The following is a 27873-nucleotide window of genomic DNA, read 5'->3' as shown; positions in this document are numbered from 1 at the left end:
CATTCATATATATATATATATATATATATATATACATATATATATATATATTATATAATATATATATATTATATATACAGGGTTACTTAATTAAAGAGGGATTTGCTATGATATATTTTAAATACAGTTGTAATGTGATGTGCATGACTTTCTTGGAATGTGGAGTCACATTTACAGACAGTGGTCCGAGTGACAAGCCTTGGGAATGCTGATGTATCTTCATTGGGGTGGTGTGATATGAGAGTTGCTGTCTTAGCAAATCAGTGCCTCATCCTGTCGCTATGAGCGCTTGATGCAGAGGTGACTTTGAAACTGGTTACAAGCAGTTCATGGGTGTGGTCAGTGTGTGTCAGTTCGTGCGAGCTTTTCTCCCTACATGTGAAAGTGTTAAGTAACCATGATGGATAGATCGGTGCAAGAGAGGCAGAGCCAAGATGGCTTCTGCAAAAGGTGTTTTTATTAAGTGATGGTGCATACTGTGTTGAATGGTTAAGCATATTTATTTTGTTTTGGCCAAAAGTTGTGGCTGGATTGTATTTGAATATTTATTTCAGAGAAGTTCTGTTTCATATGATCTTTGATTATAATCTTGGGCTTATCGAAGCGTTCTCCTGTCTTCTAACAGGCGATTCTGGACAAGGGGAATTGTTCTGGAGACAAGGGGGATTAATCTGGAGAAATGGGAACTGACTTAATTACTATGGTGTACTGTATTATGACTTGCCCAGTTTTATAACTAAGATAATATTGAATTATTGAAGTAGGAATATGGAGTGGGGTTATTTGAGTTCAATCATTCATTTAATCTTTCTGTTAAGAACCTGAGTTAATTTAGCTAATTCTTTGCTTTTAAATAAATGCATATTTTTGTAAGTTCCGTGTCTGATTTGGTGACCCTAGATAATGGAGGGGGGAGGTGTATCGAGAGAGAGAGAGAGAGAGAGAGAGAGAGAGAGAATATGTTACCAGTTGCCTTTGGATGCTTTGGTCCATCGCTACCTTTTGAAATATGAGAATGAGATTTTAGGATCTTGTTTTTAGTGGTGGCAGCATTTTTTAACCATATTACGGCTTTTGTGAGATTGATAGCAGCTTTAAAAGGCTGTTTTGAGAGTCTGGTTGTGAGAATGTGTTAGATTTCAATTAATGGGTGATGGGGGATAAGAAATATTCAGCCGTCGTTCTGGTACTGGGAGGGAAATATTCAACTAGCGTCAGCATGTTCGTCTGTCGCGAGACATTGCAAACATTGGGTCACTTAGTGAGTCTTGTGAGTGCGCGTTGCCAAGTGTCTTTTTCGTTCGAGTATCGGGTTGTTCTTACATACGCAAGTATGTGTATATTAGCGTGTTTTCGCACAAATCAGGCGATCAGGTGTTCTCTCATTGAAGCCGTGAGTGTTACATTGTTATTTTGGCTTTGTGTATGAATCATTTTTGGAGTTAAAGAGGCAGTTCAGATTATCATTTTTTTCCCGTAGGAGCAGAATGTGATGTGTTTTTTCTTAGCACATATTTGGAGGCGACGCATAATATTTTTGGACACATATGTATTCATGTGAAGGTTTTTCATACATGCAACTTAGTTCTGGGGATGCTTGGATTGCATTTTTTTGGCCTTTGGAGACGGTGTTGCTCATGCATATGCACTCAGCGTATTTTTTTGAATAGCCAGCAAAGGGAGGCTAGTGTGATTCATGGGGGGAATGCTTGAAGGAAGGGTGAACTTCTTTTTTTTTCTTTGTGCCTGGGTAATAGGGGTCAGTTTGGCCTTGACGACATAGTTCAATGCCATCATATCAGCTGATAGCCACGAGGGATGATGTGACATGCCCGTAGGGTTTCTTCTAGAACGATTTTTTTTTTCTTTCTTTTGAGTAAAAAGAAAATGGAAATGCATATGAATGTGGTGCAAGTTTTCTTTGCACTTTGGAGAATGCCTTTATGCAATGGTAGAGGGCATAATTATAACTGGGGATACAGAGATTATTTTAGAATGGGGATATGTTTGGGATATGGAGACTATTTTAAAAATGGTGATGATTGGTGATGTCAAATGGTGATGCTAATGGGGTTGTATGTGGTGGTGATATTGGAGTTATGGGGGAAATGGCAATATTAAAGCCTATACTGGTGATATTGGAGAATTATTATAGAATTATTACGGGGAATTATTACAGAGAATTACTATGGAGAATTATTATTACTGGAGATATTTATGGGGATTCTATGGGAGTTCATGGTGATAATTTTTGGTGAATGTGACAATGATTTATGGGTGGTGATAAGAATTTTGGTTAATTCTGGTGAATTTTGGTGATTTTAGTGATTCTGATACTTAACACTGGGGATACTAGTGATGCTGACGAGTTCTGATACTGGTGTTATTTTCTAATACTAACATGGGTGTTGTAATGAATATTAAGGGTGGTGATGTTTTCTGAATATGGAAAGTACTAACCACAAATTTAGTTTTCCTTTTTCTTATGGGTTCAGCAGATAATTGCTTGAAGTCTACGCAAATCACAGATGTTACAGGTGTCACGGGAATAGTCAACAGTGTCACTGATTTTTCTTTTTCCCTTTTTTAGACGTTAGCCATCGCTGACGTAAGTTTTTTTTATAATGGGCGAATTTGAATTTATTTTTCTCAGACAGTTTGTGTGAATTTTTGATATCTCACATCGTGACTTGGAGTCATTGTTCAGGAATGTGTTTATAATTTCAGCTGTTTGATGCTGCAGAGAGATTTAGGGGGATTTTTTTTTTTTTTTTTGCATTTTTGAATGTTTAAATAATGGCACTACATCTTTTTCTCTGGATATTTGTGTTTCTGGAAATTTTTGGCCTCTTGCATAGTTGTGTTTGTTGCAACTTTGCCAGAGATAGGAAACTTGATTAAGTTTATGGTGGCCTGTGCCGTAGTGCATATGGGGAGGTCCTTGCTTAGACACTTTGCATTTGGAGTTCTGTTGTAATGAGTTATGGCACACTGATGATTTTTTTTCTAGAATTTCCTGGGCAATTTTTTTTATTTGCCAAGTTTTTGCACTTCCCAGCTGTTATGCTAAACAGAGAGTTAATAGTTTTTTACTGTAACATTGCGTTCCTTAGAGAGGCTTTTCGAGTTTATTTTACTGGAATATTGGAGATATATTTTGGCCATGTGATATTTTGTTTTGTTGGAGGTAGTCCATATTTTAGGCCTATCGTGGTGAGAGCTATGTTTAGTTCAATTATTTTTGCAGCCATTTGTGAGAGGAGATATGCCACATGTGGTTATTGGTGAAATAGAAGTGAATATTATTGATATGGTGATATATATGTGGGTGGCATTAATTTTTGGTGGTGACTTTTTTTTTTGCGGTTATGATTTTTGGAGCTGAATTTCTGGGGTTTTACGAGCCATAGAGAGGGCTACTGTGGGTCTTTTGGTTTTGTGACTAATTGGAGGCGAGTGGCATTACTGCGTTACAGTTTTATGAGTCCCTCTGGAGATGTATTTTTATATTCAGTGGTTATTTTTGGCAGCATATAATTGTGGAATTGTGGTGAGTTTATCATGGTTTATATCCCGAATAGGTGATAATTTATTTTATATTCTTGGGGCAGTATCATGGGAGAGTTATGTCTTTAAGACAATTTTTTTTTTTTTTTTTGGGGGGGGGGGCACCTTGGTGATATCCTGGAGATAATTTTGTGAAATGTGCTTATGTGGTGTCAGTATAGAATTTTTTGGAGAATCATGGGTTTTCTGATGTTGCAAGTCTGACTAGACAAATCTATACTGCAGTTCGAGCACCTGACGTGTTCACAGGTGGATTTTTGCTGATAATGGCGTGATGAGTCCGCTTGCTGACTCTTTTCCTTCGGTGTTGATTACCCAGAGTTTTGCACTGTTCTCTGTTGACTATGGCATTCTACGGAGATGTACTTCGTAAGGAGATTGTTTCCGGTCGTTTCTGATCAATGAAATTGTTGCAATAGTAAATTCCGTAACGATATGTATGTGCTTTGTAATGGGGATAAAGTTGGATTATGTATATTATATATACTTTTTTTTTCTTTTTTTCTTTTCCTACAAGAGATGTAATTGGGGTTGAGCTTACATAGCCTTTCTATTTTGGACAGGAGATATAATTTGTTGGGGTACGTGAATTAGATGGAAGGGTGTTTGGCATTATATTTCATGGAGATTAATCATATGAGCAGTACAAGGGGTTTTGCTGTCAGACAGTAAAGAGTTTTTACGGATTTTGTGGGTTACTGAAATATCAGAGCTTAAGAGAACATTTTTGGTGATATTTGGGGCTGGGTTTGTTACGTATTTTGTTTTCGGGCTATTTTTCTTTTTTTTTTTTTCTTGTGAGAATTTGTGAGTTTGAAATGTGATGACAGAAGTCCGTAGAGTTGGTGAAATGTGATGACAAAAGTCCGTAGAGTTGGTGTGTGCTAATGTGTGAATTTGGCGAGTGTTTTTTTTTTATATTATTGGAGAATTCGATTGGAGAATTTAATGTTTTCCTTATGGGGTTATAATAGTGATTTGGGATTTAGCGATCTTATGAAGTTCCTTCACGGGTTGTAGTTAGAAATTAGTTTTGTGGTAATATTAGTGGTGATTAAATATAAATAGGTTAATTGGGAGACGTTCAGTTAGTGTTTCTTAGAGTTTTGTGGTCATTATTTGACAGACTGATATACTGAACACCATAAACATCGTTCCCCTACGCCTTCAGCAAAGCGTCCATCAACCACTGCAAAGATGTATGCTGCTGATGTTTGCCCACATGCACGAGTTTTTACGAGTCTACGGGGTTTTACGGCGCTTTTGGACTACGGAAATCGTCAGTTGTCTTCCTAGGGGAGAAGTTTCGCCTTTCTACAGCGTGTTTCACGTGTCTGTACAGCTGCAGACCAATCACATGCACGGAAGCGTGAGAAAGTTCAAGATGAAGAAATGTTTTTCTACATTCAATTGTTATTATAGCCAATATGCAAGCTGTTGGAATAATGTGTGATAGACTTTGTACTGCCAGAGACATGCAGTTTATTTTTTTATCTCTGGTGTTTAATGAGCTGGCCAATGTGTTTTATATGTATAAGCTGTCTTATGTGAGCTGTGGCTAGGCTGGTGCTAGTATTAGAGGTGGCCGAGCATCTGTTACATAAAGAGGGGTTTGCTATGATATAGTTTAAATACAGTTGTAGTGTGATGTGCATGACTTTCTTGGAATGTGGAGTCATCATTTAGAGACAGTGGTCCGAGTGACAAGCCTTGGGAGTGCTGATTTATCTTCATTGGGGTGGTGTGATATGAGAGTTGCTGTCTTAGCAAATCAGTGCCTCGTCCTGTCGCTATGTGCGCTTGATGCAGAGGTGACTTTGAAACTGGTTACAAGCAGTTCATGGGTGTGGTCAGTGTGTGTCAGATCGTGCGTACGTGCGAGCTTTTCTCCCTACATGTGAAAGTGTTAAGTAACCATGATGGATAGATCGGTGCAAGAGAGGCAGAGCCAAGATGGCTTCTGCAAAAGGTGTTTTTATTAAGTGATAGTGCATACTGTTTTGAATGGATTCAGATGTCATCGACAAGATTTTCATTCAACCAACGCTTAAGAAGATTAAAGGAAGATTATCAAGGGGGGTGACCTAAATTGGCTTACCTGTGGATGGACCTCTTGGTATAAATACCACCTTTTCTGTAAGCTTTTCTCATTCATCTACCTGAAGAGAGAGACAGCATTCTCTGAAATATAGTATTTTTCTCTCTTTATTTTGGTGTTTTTATGGGCTCCTTTTATTATATACATATATAATATATATATATAATATATATATATATATATATATATATATATATATATCACATAGTGTCAGTTATTTATAAAAGCTAGCAAGCCCTGGTTGCTCATTGAGGGTAAGCGAAATCGAATAACCAACGACATATCGTAGATAGATTCCACAGGGAAAACGACTTTACCTTGTTTAACGAAAAGTAATTTGCGTCGCTATTCAACCAGGCAGTTTTGTACTTACCTGGTGGTTAGTCATCTGTGGTTAGTCTTACTCATGCAAGAAAAGGATGTGAAACAAGGAGGATTACCCCTAAAATATTTGCGGGGAATAAGAAGGCTAACTTCCCCCGCAGATTTCCTCACTAAAACGGAGAAAGCTATCATTGATCTTTGTGTAATATATATATATATAATATACTATATATATATATATATATATATATATATACATATATAATATATATTATGCATGAATACATAAACATGTTTAAAAGTTGTATGTTCTGCATAGGAAGTTGTTTGCATCGTCTAAAATCTTGTGTTGTTTTTAAAATCCTATATTATATCCTTTTTCTTTTTTCCTTTTTATTTTATCGTTTTTCTTTTGTAGTTTCAACCTGAATTAGCCTAACTTTTCTCATTGCCTCGATATATGTGTTTCTTGTTTATAGGTTAGCAAATAGAGTAACTTTTGTTCTTTGCTGGGTTGTGTAATGTATGTTCGATGGATTATAAGTCTTTTTTTTTTCAAACTTCTTGCTAAAGCTTTTGAACTTTTATATTTTGTTCTCTGCAATATACACCGGTACAAAAATATTTTATATAACATCCACCACTACTCCCTCTCCCTCTTCTATTATCTTGTTTCCCCCCCTTATTCCAATTCCACTCTCTCTCTCTCTCTCTCTCTCTCTCTCTCATTGGACATTTCTTTCCCTTCCTTTTCCGCATTTTCGCCTGTCTCCCTTTACTTCATATTCTCTCCGACTATTTTTCTTTCTTTTTATCTCCTTGCCTTGGGGCACTAATGGATCCAAAGAAAACGCGACAGCTCACCAGGTCCTCAGGGGAGACTTCTCAATTTTCACTTCATTGATTTTCAGATCGTGGGGGTCGGATGTACCGCACTTATTTAAGGGCGAGAGTGCGGTTGAATAGAATGCTAATTTGAACCTTATGGGAATCGCAGATAGGAGAACTCCCAGAACAGACTCTTAGGGAAATGGGGGCTTTGTTTTGGCGAGGAGATTTCTGCACCAAGTTTTAGCCTGGACTTGAATGGGCCTCGTTATACATTTTTAGTAATCCGTCTGTCTTGAGTAATTCTGACGGGAGGAGGACAGTTTATCGGAGCATTTTAGAGTCATAGATACGTATATATGTATATGCATGTAATACACACACACCTTATTCCTTTTCACAGGAGTTGGAGCGTCAGAAGGGTCCATCCTTCTGGTTTCCCAGCAAGTCTTTGGGGTTGAAGTTGCTAGGATATATATATAATATATATATATAATATAAAAAAAATATATATATATATATATATATATAGATATATATATATATATATATATATATATATTAAGGTCAGGAATATTTCTCCTTGATTAGCCTTTGTAAAGTTAGTTTTCAATCATGCTATGGTATGAATAGTTGTCCGTCATTGCAGTATTTTTGATATATATATATATATATATATATATATATATATATAAAGAGTTCAGAATGATCTGTGGAGCTTAGCCTAGAATGATAATTCTATATTTTGCAGTAAAGAATATTTAAATAAAATCTTAAAACAAATTATTTATGTAAGGTAAGCCATTTATGCCAGTTATTTCTAATTAAAGGTAAAAAAAAAAGGGTAAGAAGAAAATATGATTATCAAGAACTTGCTTTGCCACATATATCTTTGATCAGTCTTGGATAATTTTGTTATTTTTTTATTTATGATTGATTTAAATTTATGGTAATGTGATAAAATAAACTAACATAAGGAAATAGCAGTGGCAACTGTAAAAGGAAAATCTTTGGCCTGCAGTGAATTATGATTAACATGATAACATTAGTTTTTCATGAAGATGTCAAAACTGTTTCCTACCAATGAAAATGTTCAAACATTATATATTGATAGGTCTTTAGACATATAATATGACTTGTATGTTACGCACTGTTTATGTTAGGATGCTAATTATCATGTGTCCTACGCCATGCTGTCTGTATGTAATACCAGCTTTAACTTTTTTTTTTTTTATGGCCAACAGGGGATGCGCTAGGACAGCAGTACGAGGCCCGCCAGGGGGGTCCGGAGGGGGACTTGACTGATGAAGGATATTCCCTCTCCAGTAGAAGACGCGACAACGATTTCTCTAAGTCCCGTAGGACTTATGACACCGACTTCGATGCCGTCAGGGGCGCTTTTCAGGTAAGTTTTGTCACTTAAGATATTTCATCCCTTGAAAGTTGGTCAATTTTGTTGGTAACAACTTTGCCATGCTCAGATGGTTGTCACTAGTGAGTGGCAGTGGCTGATGGCATGATAATATTATTATTGTTGTTGTTGTTCTTTCAAAGACCCAGATTTTTTTTTTTTTTTTTTTTTTTTTTTTACCAAACTTGAGTAATATATTGAACATTTTCTGTTTTTGAGGGCTGCTTTTAGTACCATATCTCAGTCACCTTAAAATCTCACAGATATAAGCCATTTTCCTGCTATCAGTTTCTGAAGGTAAAAATGAAATTTCTAAAGTCATTTGTCTTCGGCACTATTGATCTTTAAATTCCTTTTTTCATCGGTCATTTTTTTGTGCATTGAAAGGCCAACAGAGCAAACAACCTAAAGTCCTTTTCTAGACCAAGGCCGGAATTAGTGTTGGGATTATGAAAGGCTTCATATTCATAAGCTTAGAAAGGCTTTAATAGTCGGGAAAACCAGAAGCAGGGAGAGAAATCCAAAGCTTGATAGTAAGGAAACAGAACAAATATGGTAAGAGGTGTCCAGATCCTGAAATATTTTCAGTAATATAAGATTTTATTCGTCTGTAAAATACATTTTTCGTATTTTCTCTTGAATGTGGCACGTGTTCTGTAACTTCACTTGAATGTGGTCGTTTCAGTAATTGGATGTTATGTCCTGGGTTAGCTGTTTTTGCATTGTAGAAACATTGTAGATTTGTAAGCCTTCTATAAAATGGTGATTATGAATCGACTTCCTTCCTTGTTATTAGTTATTTAGTACAGTACAGATTTCCAGTACTCCAGCTATCTAAGATTATGGCTGAAAAATACATTCAAACTAAAAGATTGATTATAATATGAAAATGTAAGTCATACCGAAACTTAAAACTTTATGGTGATCTTATCGTCATTGCTTCCGCGTTGATTTGCATTAGGGAAATTGAGGTTAGTAAGTCGAAGTTTTAGAATATTCCTGATGCAGCATCCTCACATCTGCGGTGCCTACAGAGCAGGAATTACCAAGCGAAATCTAAGATGTTATTTGTATGATGTTTGAAGTTCAAAGAAATTATTCTTTCAGTCGAGTTAGAATTCCATTGAATCCTTAGCTCCGTTGCTGAGCACTCCGTATTGAATCGGCTTTGGCTGTCGAATCCATTGTTGCCTCTACAGTGAACGAGTAAAGTGTTAATGGGAGGGTTCTTCAGATTTAATGACTTTACCCTAACTATACATGTTATTGGGTCGCAAAACGGTACTGGCACCACTAAAATAACATCACGTATGCCAGAGTTTAATGAGAACCATCATATATATAAATATTTATATATATATAATATATATATATATATATATGTGTGTGTGTGTGTGTGTGTGTGTGTGTGTGTGTGTGTGTGTGTGTGTGTGTATGATGTTTATCACATCACCGTTGCATTTTACTCACAAACATTAAGCTACAAATGTTTAATGTCCAATTCGGGCTACTTCGGGAATGTCACCAAAGGGGAATTATAAGAGATCAATGTTTTTATACCAAAGTGACTCGAACACCGACAGTACCCATCAACGACTTCCAGTCGGCGTTCTAGACAACTGGGCTGTCAAGAGAAGAGAGGTGTAGGTTATAATTCCCCCTCGGTGATATTCCCCAATCTGCGGAAATGTGGTTTTGGAATTATCAAAATTAGTTTCGGGCTTATGTGATTGTAAATATGAATTTTCAAATGTATACTTTGAAACATGATAAAAGTTTATTAGTTTATATATTAATATAAAAAGTATGGGAAAGACACACTAATGGGTGTAATGGTGTGAAGATCTACCAGAGGTATATCAGGGTAAAATAAACGTGAAAATAAAAGGTAGTTTTACTTAGAGAGGAAAATTGAAATTATTACCAAGATGAAATTAAGCCAAGTGATTTTCAGTGGAAAGACCTGAAAATATCATTCTCGTGTATCGAATGTTTGAGAAATGGGGTTGGGTTAAAAACTGAAGTGGAGAGTTCATAAGGGATATACTGAAGTTCAAGGATCAGGTCAGTGATTTGGGAGAGGTTGATTTGTCTATTAGTGCATAGGATAAGGAATTAAAAGCATCAAGTCTTTGAATAATGAGTGAAAAGTAGATTGTTTGAAGTATATTTCCAGGACAAAAGACGGTTGTAAAAATTTAAAAATTTACAGTAAAGAAAGAATATGGTAGGTAGGGACAAAGTGAGTGAAAATGGCACGATATTGAAAATGTACGGGGATAAACCTGAGCAAGTATTTTAGGGAGGGAAGTAGTGCATGTGGAAATTTATAGTGGTCTTCTCAACACTACAAGTTCTTGCCTCCCCATTCCTATATTCCCCGCCATTCTACAGGGTCTCATCAAGTACCAGAACATTCAGCCTTCTTTCTCTTTAAACAGACCAACTACCATACTTCTTTTCTTTTCTGTACAACTCCACCCATACTCAGAACCCTAAAGTCTAGTACTTTGTTTTTTTATTCCTCCTGTTCTTTGCAATCAAGTACCATTCACTGCTTGACATATTCCACTGGCAACAGAACCTAACTCTCCTTGCGAGGAAGGTGGACTAAGGATTGGGTTTTGGTGCGGGACCAGGGGTCTGCTTCCTGTCATCAGCCTCCACTTCGTGGCCGTAATATCCAGCGAACATGGGAGTGGGCGCCTGAAAGAGGTGAATATCAGTGTGTAGGGGGTGTTCGAGCACTACTGATGTGTCTCCTGTGTAAATGAATAAAGCAGATAATGCTATTGTAGTTTTTTGGCTAATTATATATATATATATATATATATATATATATATATATATATATATACATACATACATACACGTATGTAAGTTATATGTATATATATGTGTATGCTTCGTAATATTTTGTCTGTAAATTGTTTCGTTCATTAACAGATATGAGTCTGACCATCTCCTCCTTTCGTGTTTAAATTTATGTACCAAAACGCACGCTAGGTCAAAGTTACTAATTAATATTCCGATTACAACCTCTCTCTCTCTCTCTCTCTCTCTCTCTCTCTCTCTCTCTCTCTCTCTCTCTCTCTTACAGTAATTCACAAGGCTGCTATGCCTTTTGAATATTCAGATTGCAATAAGAGATACAAATTATGTTGCTGGAATATTGTGATGTAATCTGTCACTGTCAACGGACAGCGACAGTTTTGAAATGCTTAATCTTCTTAACGTCTTTTATACGTTTAATCGGTAAACCCATGTAAGATTATGGCGTGGAATCTGACAGCTTTTATTCATTCCATAGAAAGCAACCTATTCTATGTGGACTTCTCTTATCCCTTCGTGGTGGCGGCGTATATATTTTGTATGTTTTTTACTTTATTGTTATGCATGATTTTTAGAAGATATATTTGAAAAGTAAACGTCATTTCCGGAATGTTAATACGCGGTACTTTCGGCCCAGAATCCCCGAATGAAGAACAGAGCGTCAAATTGGTTCGTGGTGATGGAGACATTTGAAGTGGACCATTTAAGTCGATTTCTATGAAAGAGAGACTGAAGGAGAGGAAGGAGATGGATTGACAAGCTGAGCTTATCTTATGACTACCTGATGATCGATTCCCCGCTTCTTGGGGTGGGGGATTACTTCATCGAATCCTTACCCTGCGTGGACTTGACTATTACTTATTGCAGTTATTGAAATCAGTGACTTCGGAATTATATAAAAGACGCCAGATCGAGTTAAATTACATTCCGTATCTGGGTTGCTGAAATGACTTGTGGCGACCTTGCATCGCATCTTGGCTCATCCGGCAGGGCATCCAGGTCCAATCTATGTTGATTCATTGGTTAGAAGTCGAAAATTTATTTGAAACTGAGTTTCAAGAAATTTTTTTTTTTTTCTTTTTTTATAAAATTCGCAGTAATCACAAAGAAAGGTGTGTTATAAGAGACAGGCTTCGTGAGTCAATTTAGGTAATCTTGGTAACGTATATTGTAATATCTGTTAACAAATTGAAGAGAGAGAGAGAGAGAGAGAGAGAGAGAGAGAGAGAGAGAAGAGGAGAGAGAGGGGAGAGAGAGAGAGAGAGAGAGAGAGAGAGAGAGGTGCATCCACCAATATGATTGTCGCTACAAATTCATCTTTCCGAAACCTAAACACAATTACATGGCAAGCACCTCACTTCAAACGCTGTCTCATTTCAGTAAACGCGCCGGGCATTTTCGCTGCGTTGCTCTTCCTCTGGGGGAAAATGTGAATTCTAAACACTACTCTTTGGTAGACCGGTACATGAATATATATATATATATAAAAGGAGGCGAGTGATATAGTTTTTGTATGAAAAATGTTTACAGAAAAGGATATGATTTCCCCCGTTATTTGAAGTTGCACTTCTAACGACAGCGTCAGATGTATTTTTGAAAGGACGACGGTCAGTTCCACGCGAGTCTGTCTGAGCTTTTGTTCATCTGTTTGTATGGTGAGGTATTTCTTTGAGGTTATCTGTTATTCATGGCGATTTTCTCTATACTTGCTGTCTTAGCAAAATATAATGTCGATATATATCCCTTATTCGCGCCTAAAACGTTATACTTGAGAAAATATCAAAGGTAGTGCTCTTCTGTAGCTTCTATATTAAAAGCTTATGTTTTTTGTTCGTATAATCAGCAGAACGTAATACCCACAAAGAATGTTTATTTAGAATTATTGCATTAAATGGGTGTAACTTTTCATGCTATATGCTTTGCTTCAGTTCATAGTACATATTTCTACCATTTTATGCATTTATTTATAAAGATTTATACGCCCATTGTTTATGTTGTTTACTTATGCCACGTGCCAGTCGCGATCTCGTTGGGTCTAAGGGTTGAAATATCAGTTGAATGACTATACTCTGCTTTTTTTCATCTGTCCATCCACCTGTGGTGTTTTTGTATGGTAACACTGCATCCCGGGCTTTAGATAGTTACATTCAGCTTACATTCAACGATTATAATAATATCCTATTTCGAATATGAACGGTGTAATTCGCGTACAGTAAATTATTAAACCTTTTCAGTTGGAAATGTACACCCAGATATCCTTTTATTTACCTAAAACTTACACAGCGTAACTATCTAAAGCCCGGGACGCAGTGTTACCATACGAAAACGCCACAGGCGGATGGACAGATGAAAAAAAACAGAGTATAGATCAATGACTTGGCTCAGTTTGGGTGCCTTAGCAACGGGATAAGTGAATCAGGGACTGCGTAGGACCAACAATAAAGGGAGACAGCAAACAGAACGTAGTCGTTTGAGTAACATGAAATATATACTAGATACCAAAGATATTGATTAAAAGAAAACACTATGCGTCCACTAAAATTAAGTATAATTTCACTAAAATGCAAGGGATATTTCAGGGTCTACTATTGAACCCCGTGGCATTGTAGGCTACGTTAAAGAAGGTTACAAACACTTACTAGAGCCACACCAGGCACGAGGGTGATAACTAAATTGGCTAGTAAAATTATTCTTTCTGCGGGTCTGTTACAGAACAGCTAAGAAACACTCAAAATAATAGCGTCTATGATCAGTGATATAGCACTTCGTTTTGTAACTGTATCTGTTTAAACACCGTTGAATGACTCATAGGTAGACACAACAGCACAGCCGGAAAACAAATTCATAAGGGGATTGTTGAGGTATATGAAGAGGGATGGAAAATTAAGTTTAGGAATGGGATATGGGATTACAGACACTGATTTCAAATATAAAATACAGTTCTCTCGGCGCATTACATGATATGACAATAGACTTTTGACGTACGCTGCAGTGTAAAGCCAGTGGTGATGATGGCCGATGAAGGTGGTATCTTCTCACTGTCAGTGAAGGGAGCAAGTAGGGGAGTGATTTGGATTGCTGATCGCATCAGGCTGTTGGATGGGAGAGTGTGGTTGTGGTGGTGAGTGTGGGAGTCGTCTGGAGTATAGTCCATGTTAGGAATGGCTTATAAAGGCTTCAGTGTAAGCCAAGGCACTGGGCCAGATGAGTCTCTTTCAACTCTACATAAAGGTGGACAACAGAGGCCCAAGTGATAGCTATGGGCCTAGGACTATCGTGGTAAGAGCCTTCTTCCTCTGATACAGCTCCCTATTGTACTGATTTGTAAGGGCGATCGTAGGCACTCATATCCCTGTCTGCGGCTGCCATCGTGGATGTTTAAAAATGGTGACTTCTTTTGTTGTGCCACCAAAAGGGGAAACCTTCAAATCCCTAGGTAGTGCTGGACAGAGAACAATAGTTCGACTGAAAAAGTGTCACAATGAACAACAATGGTAAGGGGCATTGCTGAGGAGAGAGAGGGGTTGAGCGTGAGCAAAGTTACTAGGTGTGGAAAGGGTTCAGGTCAGGTCAAAGTTAAATGGCCTGTGACAGGGTCGAGGGCTCGGCTGCTGGAGCGGAGATGTTGATGAGTTATTGCGCCCCTTGGGAATTTTCTACAATGGCGGTAAGAAGTGTGGAGCTTAGGACTTCAACCAAAATTTCACATGAGTTATTGTGAACGAATGCAGGTGGCATTTGTAGTGGCCAGCGTGTCTGGGTGGCATGATGCGCTAATGACTACAGGAGGTTGTTGAAGGGATTACACTGTATTTGATAGGGAATTAGATAAAAGACTTAAGGGCTGAAGGACTCGTAAATGGCTAAGCAGATGTTCTCAAAGGGTATGTCGCTGCGTTCACTGTCGTTAATCCGAAAATCCCAGAGGGAATTCGTTCAGAGAGGCTTCATGTAGAGCTATTTTATTCACAGTGTCTTGAGGGAAATTTTAGGCTTCAATAGCACGTTATGTGGAACGAAACTACGCTGAACTTATTTTGACACTAATCTGATTTATGATGACATTAAGGGTTGAAAAGCCAACATCTGGGCATCTATAATTAATTTGACAGCGAAACGAATTGGACTTTTTCCCTGGCACTTTTATCTGAAGGAAAAAAATAGCTTAGGCCAAAACACCTGGATGTTCTATAATAAAAAGCATGCCATATTTTTGCATTCTTACTTTACACATTCTTTTGGTTTTTGTAAAATTGAAATGAGGTCGAAAATGCAGGCATCATGAAGTGACACATGCAACTCCTAGTATATACTCTTTTGTAATAACTTAAATCTTACCTAATATGATAAAGAGTTATCGATGTGAAGTAATACACATGCCGTGTAAGCGTGACCAATTTATACCAGTCGAGTTCTCTTCTTCTGTTTTTCAGCATAATCCCTAGTCCGGGTTGCTGTTTTTAATGAGATCCCTCCAATTTTTTTTTTTAATGGCTAATTGTTTTGGGTCGACGTTTTATTTATGGGTGCCTCTCCTGACTCCCTTTTCATCTGGGCCTGGGACTGGCACAGAGTTGGATTGGTTCCATGTATTCATATTTGCGCCTAAACTTTTTTCGTTACTATTTCTTAGCAAACACTTACTCCACAAACCCTCTTCCTTGTCTAAATATAAGCTTTCTTCGCCTATAAATCCGTCTGTTATCTGTCTTACTTTCTAAATCAAAATTCCTTTTCCTTTGTCACTTACTACCTTAATGTTTCATAGGCACCTGTCACTTTCATTCAAGCTTGCACTGACATCTTCCACTCTTGAATTTTTAAGCTTTGACACAATTCTGTCCTCTACAATCTTCTCAAAATACGTACTCCATACAAACTGCATTTTCTTTGGACAGCATCTCCCCATTGGGATGTTGTATTCTGGGATCCATTTGCCTTCTAAACTTTCTCTTTGCCTCTACTTCCTTGTAGTACAGCTTATTCTTGCTTGCATACACACCTTTATTTTTATTGCTTGCCTTCGTTTCTCTCCCACTTTCCTCTTGAAGACTTGATCCATTATCGTGTATACCTGTATGTAGTTCTCTTCTGTCATGCTGCTACATCACAACTACTATGAGATTCAGGGCCTCTGTAACACGGTTTTTTCGCAATAACTTTTTATCTATGCATTTCATAAATATAACGCTTATTCAGAATACACATTATATGTACACATAAATTTTGACGCATTCTGCATTACGTAGGCTGAATAAATTTGGGTACTTACAATGTAATAAAAGTGGGACTTTTTTTGAAGACGGGCCAACTTACTCAGAGAAAAGGTTTCGAACGCACTGGTTACGTAACTTATGACAGCATTTCTTCCCGCTTTCTCGATGGATGATTGGCTATACGTAACGAAGGCTATACCTCTGGCAACAATGACAAACAAATTTAAATACAAGCAAAGCAGTACACCTTTATGAACTCTGAAACCTCTCCACTGATAATTGTCATAATGAACAAACCAACAAAATATGTTAATAAATACAAAAACACTTCGATTATTAGTCTAACTCCCAAAATAAGTTTCCTAAGAGATTACAGTCTACTTTATAGGTCACAATCAGATTGACAAGATGTAGGGAATAGTTGGTAATTTTAAAAAACATAGTAGACAAGCTTGATTTGATAACTGCTATATCATATGTTAAGCAATTTTTATTTATTGGCTATCTACCTATTTACTGAAAAAAATAGCCGGTACCATATTTGGGCTTTAAACCTTCACCAGTAATTATCGTCTGAATGATAACTTCATGAGGCTCCACCCACTTTGGCCTCGTTATAATTCAGGATAACACTAAAGGCTACCATGGGCATTGTTGGACTACAAAATTTAACTTCTGGCTATAAAAACTCATTTCTCGAGTAGTTGTAAGAAGTGCTAAATGATCCTCAAGGATCCCAGCAGTTGGCCTAAACGTTTAATTCATGTATATTATGCATATACTGTTGCAGCACTACTGCTACAGTAGTATTACTACGCTAGCAAAGATACCCCACCCACATCTATGTATCGTTCCACTATTCATAAAGTCTTCGGGTTTCAGAGCCGATGAAACAAGGAGAATGAGTTTCTGTCTAGTGGATGGCCGGGGCAACATTTCGTCAAAAGGTGTTTACTTTGCTTACGTAATGAATGTTTTTTCGACTCTTCGCTCGTAATCATTGCCATGGCGTCGGCTAGATAATTTTTACTCTATCAAAATTAAAACTATCGGGTTTAGGTTATTGATAATGCTGACAAAATTTGTGTGTGGTTGTAAAACATACATATGTCAACTTTCACCTTCATCCGATGCTTCGACAAGGAGCAAAGTCCAAAAAACCGTGTTACAGAGGCCCTGAATCTCATAGTAATCTTTTTTCCATCACTAAATCACTAACTCCCTTATTTCTTTTAAATGTCAGATTATTTTTATTGACAATATATATATATAATATATATATATATATATATATATATATATATATATATATATAATATATATATATATATTAAATAGATATCAGTTTTACTAGACCACTGAGCTGGTTAACAGCTCTCCTAGGGCTAGCCCGAAGGATTAGATATTTTTACGTGGCTAGGAACCCATTGGTCACCTAGCAATGGGACCTACAGCTTATTGTGGGATCCGAACCACATTATATAGAGAAATTTTATCACCAGAAATCAATTCCTCTCATTCCGCGATGGCCGAGCCGAGAATCGAACTTCAGACCACCGGATTGGTAGCCGAGCTCGAAAATCACTTGTCGAACGAGAGCTCATATATATATATATATATCATGATGATGGAGGAAAGAAAAATAGACATTTTGGGGCTGTGTGAAACCCGTTTACCAGGAGAAGGAACAAAATTATTGCATAACAATTACCAATTATTTTACAAAGGTGGAAGAACCGCACGACACGGAGTAGGTTTTATTGTGAGTGAAGAGGCTCAGCTGGAAAAAATTAGTCATCTAGAATTCAAATGTGATAGGATTATTTTAGCATTTTCCTTAAAGTTAGGAACATTTCAAGCCAGCATAATTCAGGTGTATGCACCACAGCAGGGCCGCCCTCAAGAAGAAAAGGAAGAATTCTACAGACATCTACAAGAAGTAAAAGATTCTGTCCATATGTAGAGAATACATTAATAATTGGAGATATGAATGGACATATTGGGCAAGACAGGACAGGCATAGAGAGCATATTAGGACCATTTAGCATTGGAGACAGAAATAGAGAAGGAGAAAACATAATTGATTTTTGCATACTAAACCAGATGTCCATATGAACTCTTTCTATAATCGTAGAGACAGCCACAAGTGGGACGTGGTACCGATGTAACTCGGCTTTAGGAGCATATTACTGAAAAATCAATGATTGATATGGCAATAACAAATAACAAAAATATGGTCAGAGATGTAAAAAGCTCCCCTCTGTGTCATTCGATTCAGATCACAGGCTTCTCTTAATTAAATTAAAGATGACAAAACCCAAACCAATTAAAGCCAAGTGAGAGAAAAGATTTATTTAGAGAATATGCGAGAAGAGGAGTGCTTAGTTAGATATCAAAACGAAATAAGTAGAGCTAAACAAATGCAACAGGATAGCAATGACCCAAATGAAAAATGGAGACACTTTAGAATGGCTGTAGTGGGTGCTGCTAATAATACAGTGCAAAAGAAAAGAGTTCGAGGTAGGAGGAAAAAACAAACTGCTTGGTGGACCCCCACACTAAAGGCCGCTGTTGCAAACAAAATGAAACTCTTCAGAAAATGGATGAAAACTTTGAATTTGGAAGATCACAATAACTATAAAGAAGCGTCGAGAGAAACGGAAAGAATAAAGCTCAACAAAAGAGAAACATGGGAAAGAATAGGAGAAAGATCTGGGAAATGATCTCCAAGGTACCAGAAAACTCATATATAGCACTGCCAAAAACTATAGAAAGGGAAGCCAACCACCCTCTTATGTAATCAAAGACCCTATGGATGGGACAATTTTAACCGATAACCCGAGAAATTGAATTAGGATGGAAACATCACTTTTGAAACACTACTAAACAACGGAAACAATGACCTTGAAGAGCATGTAGGAATTTGATGTGGTTGGAGGGGATGCCGACAACCTTGACATAACCAACAACTGGAGTTAAAAAATGCTCTCAAGAGGATGAGAAATGGTAAGGCCCCTGGAGTGGATACAATACCTGCAGAGCTCCTTAAAAACATGGGGGAGGATGGAGTCATCTGGCTACTAGAGCTAATCGACATACTCTGGAATGGGCAAATGCCACCTGAAGACTGGAGAAGAGATCTAATATGCCCAATCTATAAGAAAGGTGACAAGACAATTGCAGCAATTATAGATGGAATATCCCTAATGTCACATGCTTTTAAAGTATATGAAAAGAATACTTGAAACTAGATTGAGAGGATATGTTTGAACCAAAGCTGGGTGAATGGCAAACGGTTTTCGACCAGGAAGAGGGACAACTGATATGATTTTCTCCCTCAAGATGATATTTGAGAAGAGCTGGGAATGGGACAGGGATGATATATTGCTTTTATAGATCTAGAAAAGGCTTTTGATAGAGTACCAAGAATGAAAATATGGGATGCCCTAAAGACCCTTACTATGGAATCCCTGAGAAACTTATAAGAGCAATTTATAACACCTATCAAAACATCAGATCCAGAGTAAAAACAAATCAAGAGAATGAAGACTGGTTTGAAAATAAAATCAGGAGTAAGACAGGAGCACGTAGTGGGAGCGCCTTTCGCCACTTCTTTTTATATTGTTCTTAGATAAATGTATAGAGGGAACTAGGTGAGGATGAAGCTGCAGATATGATCATCAACCTTATGTATGCAGATGACCATGCAATGATAGCCCTCAGCGCAGAATCTCTCCAAGAAAACGTCAACAACTGGAACGCGATCTTAACAGCTAATGGAATGCGGATCAACAAGAATAAGAAGAGATCATGCACTTATCACGAACACCAAGTAACGTAGATGTAGAATTAGAAGGTCAGACATTGAAACAAGTGTAGAAATTCAAATACTTAGGAGTAGAGTTTTAGTGACCACAAAAACGATTCAACAAAAAAACTGGAAAAACAACTACCCGAATACAGGAGAAATTCAAGTAACAACCTGTATCTGCTCTACCACTAATGAAAGACAGAAATATACCTCGCAAAGTGAAAACCATAATATACCTCTCTATTTTAAGACCAATATTGACTTATGGCCATGAATCATGGACATTAACATCAAGAACTAGAAGCCAACTTCAAGCAGCTGAAATGAAAGCCCTAAGACTCATCAAGTGTAACAAGACTAGATAGGCTACGAAATGAAGACATTAGAAGAGAACTGGGAGTGGAGGGGATACTAGATTTTGTGGAGAGAGGACAGCTTAGATGGTTTGGACACACCAAAAGAATGGAGGAGGAGCGATATCCTATAAGGTTTTTTGGAATGGACACCGGAAGGAAGGAGACCGGTAGGAAGACCAAAAATGAGATGGCTACAAAAACATAGAGAGAGGAGTAGAGAGGAGAGGCTCTAGTTTGCGGGAAGTTGATGAGATGAGGCTCTATGATGATCGCCAAGAATGGAGACTGTTCTGAAGCAGGACGACTGACAGGCCTGGAGGCCTACCTGGCGTCTGGTGAGAAAGAGAGAAATATATATATATATATATATATATATATATATATATATATATATATATATATATATATATATATATATATATATATATATATATATATATATATATATATATATAGTGAATCACTATTACTGTTTTTATTATCACTGCACCATTCGTGGCAGAGTGATTTAGGTTAGCTTAGGTTAGCCCCACTCTAACCTACCTTGCATAGGTTCGAGTTTCACTAAGGGTTAGGGTGGGTTCTTTTTTTCTTGTGTTCCTATTCCAGGCTTGTTAGTGATGAGGGTATATAAAAATACACGCGGAAATCGAAAAGCGTAAGGTGTGTTGCTCTGTGTACATGTGTTGTGATGTTAATATTTACACACACAAAATTTTTTTGTCTTAAGAACGGGTTGTTATATTTATTATTATTATGGACGTAGTCGTTGTTTTTCTTAATGATTGCTCGATACGGCCTTGTGAATGAATTCTTCAGTAGCACCTCTCCAAGATTCTTCGCATTTAGGATCGATTTTCTTGTTTCCATTAATTAATTTATTAAACCCCATCTCTTTCCTGGTAGCTCTTGAATCCATCGAGTTACTTTAATTGGTTTGGTTTAATTCCCAATATGTCATTCGGTAATTTTGGAATGAACCACTTGATATTGTTGTCAGTAAGCAATTAAATTTTTATTAAACGCCTTCCCGCTCGCCGTTCATTTACTCTCCTTTTTAGGTTGTATTGAGCTTAGCATGTGAGTCGTTAGGTGATTGGGTGTTGTTGTCGTGGGGGATACAAGTTGTATGTGCGTATGTTAGTTGGTGTTCTTTTGTATTTATGTAAATTCAACTCTTAATTAGGACATAAAATGTTTAGCGCCATTAATCGGCCGCCATAGCGCTACAAATAACTTAATTTATAATGTTCTCAGGAAAATCTTTCATTCCTTATACAAGACATTTTTTAGAAAGTACTGAGTGGCCATTTTATCGCATATCTATATCAATAATTGGCCCGTATTTGGGGCATGTGACGGAATGTTTTTGTTCGTCACTTGGAATTGAAGCTTTCATAAATAATGTTGACCTTCGGTTTCCTTACTGTGTTAGGATGGTTTGTTGGGGGGAGGGGTGAAGGCTTGCTTATTCCCTAACCCCAAGTACATGAATTTCAGATGGTCTGAGACTCGATCATTTAGACCCTTTCCAGTATTTCCAATATAGTTCGTATTGTTGAATTACAGAACAGTTTGTAAAAATAAATTTTATGAGACTTTTTTTTACACAAAAGTAGGGATGTTAGTAAATAATATAGTTTTCTCACCTTTTTATTATCATTGTTGGTAACATAACGGTGTATAAAATGGTGATGAAGGGGCAGGTTTAAACAAGATGTCGACATGCCGCTGATGAAATCTATGGTTCAAATATGCCTTAAAACTGTCTGCAGGTCAGTGTAGGAAGTCTGTTAATAATATGTGTCATGTGAGATTTAGGACTGAGTTTTGTAAATTTTGTTTAAGATTTCCTGACGAACAAAGAGCGAGACCACTACACTACCTTACTTGGGTTAGAAACTGCATTAGGGATAAAGAGCTAAACGATGGAGGCTATCAAACTTAGGCTATTAATAATAGTATTATTTGTTTGTTTGTTTGTTTGTATGGTATTTTTACGTTGCATGGAACCAGTGGTTATTCAGCAACGGGACCAACGGCTTTACGTGACTTCCGAACCACGTCGAGAGTGAATTTCTATCACCAGAAATACAAGTCTCTCACTCCTCAATGGAATGGCCGAGAATCGAACTGGCGACCACCGAGGTGGGACGCTAATACCATCCCAACCACGCCACTGAGATGCTTAATAATAGTATTATGCCTATGGTTGAAGCTTATATGGGATGACAATTATGTTAGCATACTGTTGTCAAATATTACTGCCTGTCAGTTTGACCCGTTAAAAAGAACAATAGTAATTAGGTCTGCCTGTAAAGAGTAAAACTGTAACTTCATGGGGGACAGAAAGGCACATGACGTATAGTTTACTTTTAAAGCTATAATGTGGTATGAATTTAAAGTAGAGTTTGTATCCTTTAGAGTTTAGGGTAAAAGTGATAATAGTAAAACTGAAGAATACTACCTGTAAGTGCTCTGGCAGATCAAATTCAGCTGAGTTCTCTGCATGTATGGAGGCTTGAGAACTTACTGATAACATGGTAAATAACATTATAACACTATTAGCACTTAAAACTGCAGCAGGCCTAGGGCTAGGCCTCATGATACCATATACATTGTAGTTTTTAGTATTAGGGAAAATTGTCAGACCTCACCATGGTGAAATGAAATGACGGTAACCCTACATGCTAATTTATTAGGCTATATGAACTTAATGTTAAATAGGCTTTAATAAAAAGCTCATTACAATATACACTATTTTATTAGCTCAAAACGCAGGCGTGTAATTGCCTACATGCTGAGTGTAATCCTGTTTCTGTATGTAGTGTAGTTGATGGCACTGGGTGCCAGAGGTGGCTCTGTTGCTGTTCGTCTGTGCAGTCGCTACCACTGCCATTTCCTGGAATCAACACACCAATGGCACCTTACTTGCCGGCGACAGTCACGTAATTGTCCAATCTCTCCCCTATATATTTATGATGAAACCTCTGTGTAATTGCATAAATGAGCTCATGTTGTGGAATATTTCGGTATAAGGGGTTCACCCATGCTTAGATATAGTGATGGTAATAACACACCTGCTCTACCACTGGTCGCTTTAGCAGCAAAAAAGGCAACAAGGGATCCGGCCATTACCTTCAAGTACTTTCTGAAACGTAGCAAATATGAGCTGAAAGCTGTGAAACTAGGCAGACCAATTGTTCTTTCTTGAGTTTTCATTGCCTTAGTTTATTTCTATTTTTCATATACTACAGTTAATTTGTAATTTTTTATAATACATTGTCAGTGTTACGTGATCCGTCATTATTTTTCCTAACCCCTTAATATTTTAATTTCTCTTTTTCGCTAAGATAGTCTTTAGTTCTATTTATAATGTAGCAGTTATTATTCCTAATTTTTATAAGGTTGTTCTTTCACTTTAACTTTATTCCATTGCTTTTCAGAATGTTTTGTTATTTAATATTTTTTTTTAATCTGATGTATTTTTTGTGGCCAAGAAGATGAAAGTATGCATTTCCGAAACTCTGGTGACAAAAATAACTTGTGACTTGTCATCAAATTTTCTCCTAAACATGTTCTTTATAGAAGCGACAAAACCATCAACGATACATCTGCACACACACATAGTAAATTATATATATTATATATATAATATATATATATATATATATATATATATATATATATATAAATACATAATATATATATATATATATATATATATATATTGTGTGTGTGTGTATGTGCGTGACTTGTGTGTGTGTGTGTATGTGCGTGAGTATGTCGTATAGTTTTCATTCAGTTCAAATATCAGCTGATTTCAGTTTCCCAAGGAAGGCTTTTATTTATAGAGTTCGTGAGTAAGAAAAGAATGATCTATGGTGCATCACTATACTGCGACCGGAGATAATGAGTTGAAAGCCACAATAATGCATATGATACTGTATTTTTCCAAAATACAAAAAGCTTAAAAACATGGAGCTTTCGACCATTTGCTCAGCGGTCCTCTTCAGCCAGTTGGCTGAATAGGACCGTTGAGCAAACAGTCAAAAGCTCCATGTTTTTAAACTTTTTGTATTATGGAAAGTACAGTATCATATATATTATTGTGGCTATTAACTTATTAAAAGAATGATCATTGTCGTTATATGAGGAAGGTAGTTTTATAATCAGACATGCGGACAAGATTTGACTTCCGGTTACCCCTGTAAGGGAATGACCATTTCTTCTCTTTATTGCAATAGTATTCTGCATTTAAGTTGAAATTTTGGCTCATTATAATTTCCCTAAATAATTAATGTTGTTACCATATTAAAGAACCCTGAACATTAACAAGAACCAACTGATTTTGAAGAAGGGTAAAGCGCTGATCGCAGGTATCACGTTATGCAACAATTCTCGTTTCTGCCTAATTACTGCAACTAGTGACTTAAATGGCTTATTGCCAACAACACATTTAACGTCTCTCGAGGCGATTCTCAGGTTGAACGTTCGCTTACGTTAAGAATGCTAACAAATTGACCAATAACAGTACGGAGTACGGTCAACGAAGTGCTATGTTGGGATTCTAATGCTTAGATATATCTTGCCAATGCTTCGTAAGCGTTCATTAAGAAAACATTTAACGTCGCTTCATCTTGCTATAGCAGTTTAATCCGATTAATGTAAGTGGATGTGATCGTGGGTCCGGGAGGGGTTTGGGGGGTCTTTGGGGGGGGGGGAAGAAGATCAAAGTAACAAATACCAAAATTGTGGTAATTGGGAACGGTATTGAAATTCGGCACTCTCACATAGAAAACCAAATAATATGTGTGTGTGTGTGTATGTATATATATATATTATATATAATATATTTATATATATATATATAATATATATGCATTATACATATGAGAGAGAGAGTAGGAATCTAATATCTTCTTTACCTGCCTAGTCTAAGAAGAAAAGGTAAATGAGGCTGTTTAACATCTTAATCCACGAAAGGGAAACGAGCAGTGGGAGAAAGTAAATTAATTAGATGTGGGCGAAGAGTTGTAGGATAAAAGTAAATTAATTGTGAGTACTGTTTGCTGTGGTTAGTGTTTTTAGACAGTATACTCTGTTGACTCGGGATAGTGAACAGAAACTGCGCTTAAAAGTGCTTGCAAAAGGACTTTTAAGCGTACTAATTCGCTGCAAAAGGAGTCGGTTCAAAATATGTGTCAGCTAATTAAGGTTTATAGGTGTGTATTTTGAATATGAATCTAGAAAAAAGTTTATGCTACTTGGATGAATTGTTTGCGTGGTAGATGTGGGATTAAAAGACTTGAAGGTGAGAAACGCGTAGATTCATGTGTGGCAAAAAAGTTCTTCAGTGAAAGGAGAGATCAGAGATTTTTTTGAAAGTTTGTTCATGTGTATATATATACTATATATGATATATATACTAAAATTAGAGTTTTGAATGTACAACATTTTTTTGTGAAATGAACGCATACCCCTACTAGGTATAGTACACACCACACACACACACACTCATAAACTTCCCAGTCTGAGCAAATTGAAAGTTGAAGTAATTTAAGGTAGGACTCATAAGTTATTAGCAAGTCAAATAATATCGGGCTGCTATAGGATAATAAAAAGCTGCTCTCTCTCTCTCTCTCTCTCTCTCTCTCTCTCTCTCTCTCTCTCTCTCTCTCTCTCTTTATTAATTACATATATTATTATTAACAGAGTTGTCCGTATGTCGGGGTATATCTATCAGTACACAATTTGGATGTAGAGGCTGGATGGACTTTATTTTATTCCAACACATGTTCAGGACATACAGACATTTATGCTGTGCATATAAACGAACACACATACACTTGAGCGCAGGTACACACACTCGTATATCTATATATACACAATTACAATATCTGCTGAATCTTGGACGTACTGCCGGTGTAGAAAACCTCAATATTTGATGCCTTATATAGCTGCACAGAAGGCTCGTCAAAAGCGTGTTTGACTGCCCTATACTTACTGCATGATGCCCATCATATCTTGCATCCTGTCTCATGCTTTCTAGATATTGAGGCCTTTCCTTTCCTTTACATCTCTTATACTGTCTATCTGGCACTTTCTTCTTATTTCTCTCTTCCCTCAAAACACACCTGAACTAAACAATCTTTCTCACAAAACAACTCAGATCCATTCTTTCGTCTCTGCTAACCTTTTCACCACTTTTAACACATCTCCACATTTCACTCCCTTTCAGTTCTCTTTATATCACGTAAGCTACTAAAACAGCTCATCTCAACAGATTCAACGCTTCTTTCGAACATTCCAATCTTAGCTTTCACTGACACTAAGCCTCTTTCCAATCTTCACAAACGGCTTGGTACATTTTTATTCAACTATTTTGATACTTGTCTTTTCCCTGATCCGACAGTCATCCACTATATTTTCTCTCAAGTCTTTATTATCATCATCTATTCTGTCCTTCCACCATTCATGATAACATTCATACCTCCATTTTCCTGGCTTCTATTTCCACTCGTACAGTGTTCTTGGTCGCATTTGCTCTCAACTTTCTCCTTGACCGAACACTGAACATTTTTCACTAGCTCCTTAGTTTCCCTTTACTACCCTCAATTAATACTGTGTCCTCTGCACATATTGACCAAATATCACTCCATTTTCTTATTACACGTCCACCTATTTCTTTCGAACTTTGTCTGATTTCTTGCATTACTCCACCCAGAAAGATATTAATAAGATATGGAGACATAGTACACCCTTGTCTCAGAACCACTTTTACATCAATTAGTTACTCTTCCATTTGCGTATTCCAACAAATACTTTGATTCCATCTTACAAACTTTGAGTCATTCTAAATTAATAATCACTTATAACACCCAATTGCAGCTTCTCTACTTTGCCTTTCGGTTGATTCTGCCATAAATTATTTTTAGGGACATGTACTTCACACAAAGTTTCTCCCTTTACTTCTAAAACTTCTCACATAAAAGTATGCTAACAGTAACTTACTCCAGAAGCTCTCTTTTCTTGAAACCAACATGTCCTCTCCCTATCAAACCTACTGTCTTATTTTGCAATCAAAAGGCTGGCAAATATCTTCCTTGTGGTACACTAAGTAACGTTATGTCCTTATAATTCCTAATGTCTCCCACATAACCTTTATCCTTATGTACTTATTATTCTGAGCTATTCCATCATAACCTTTCCTGATCCTGGCATACTTTGCCCACTCTGGCAAGCCCTTCAGTGTCACTCTCACCACTGTACTACTGCATTTCACATATAACTGCATCAATTCCTGGTGTCTTTTCATATGTATATATAAATGTGTGTATATTCATGTATGTATGTATATATAAGAATGAATGTGTATATACTCTCTTGCCTCTGAAAGTAATTCTTCTCAAGTGTTACAACTACTGGCT

General features: G+C 37.0%; 1 protein-coding gene across 3 annotated transcripts in view; it reads left to right on the top strand.

Annotated features, from left to right (window-relative positions):
- The window catches only part of LOC135218277 (uncharacterized), a 552172-nt gene that overhangs the window by 473938 nt on the left and 50361 nt on the right, over positions 1–27873 (top strand). For all 3 annotated transcript variants that reach the window (XM_064254485.1, XM_064254484.1, XM_064254486.1), the window contains one exon: positions 8062–8222. In XM_064254485.1, the coding sequence (XP_064110555.1) occupies positions 8062–8222 (161 nt within the window). The remainder of the gene's footprint in view (positions 1–8061; positions 8223–27873) is intronic.

This window comes from Macrobrachium nipponense, chromosome 9 (assembly GCF_015104395.2).
Source record: "Macrobrachium nipponense isolate FS-2020 chromosome 9, ASM1510439v2, whole genome shotgun sequence".
Lineage (NCBI taxonomy): Eukaryota > Metazoa > Arthropoda > Malacostraca > Decapoda > Palaemonidae > Macrobrachium > Macrobrachium nipponense.
Note: the sequence above shows the minus strand (reverse complement) of the source record. Positions and strands in the feature narration are given on the sequence as shown.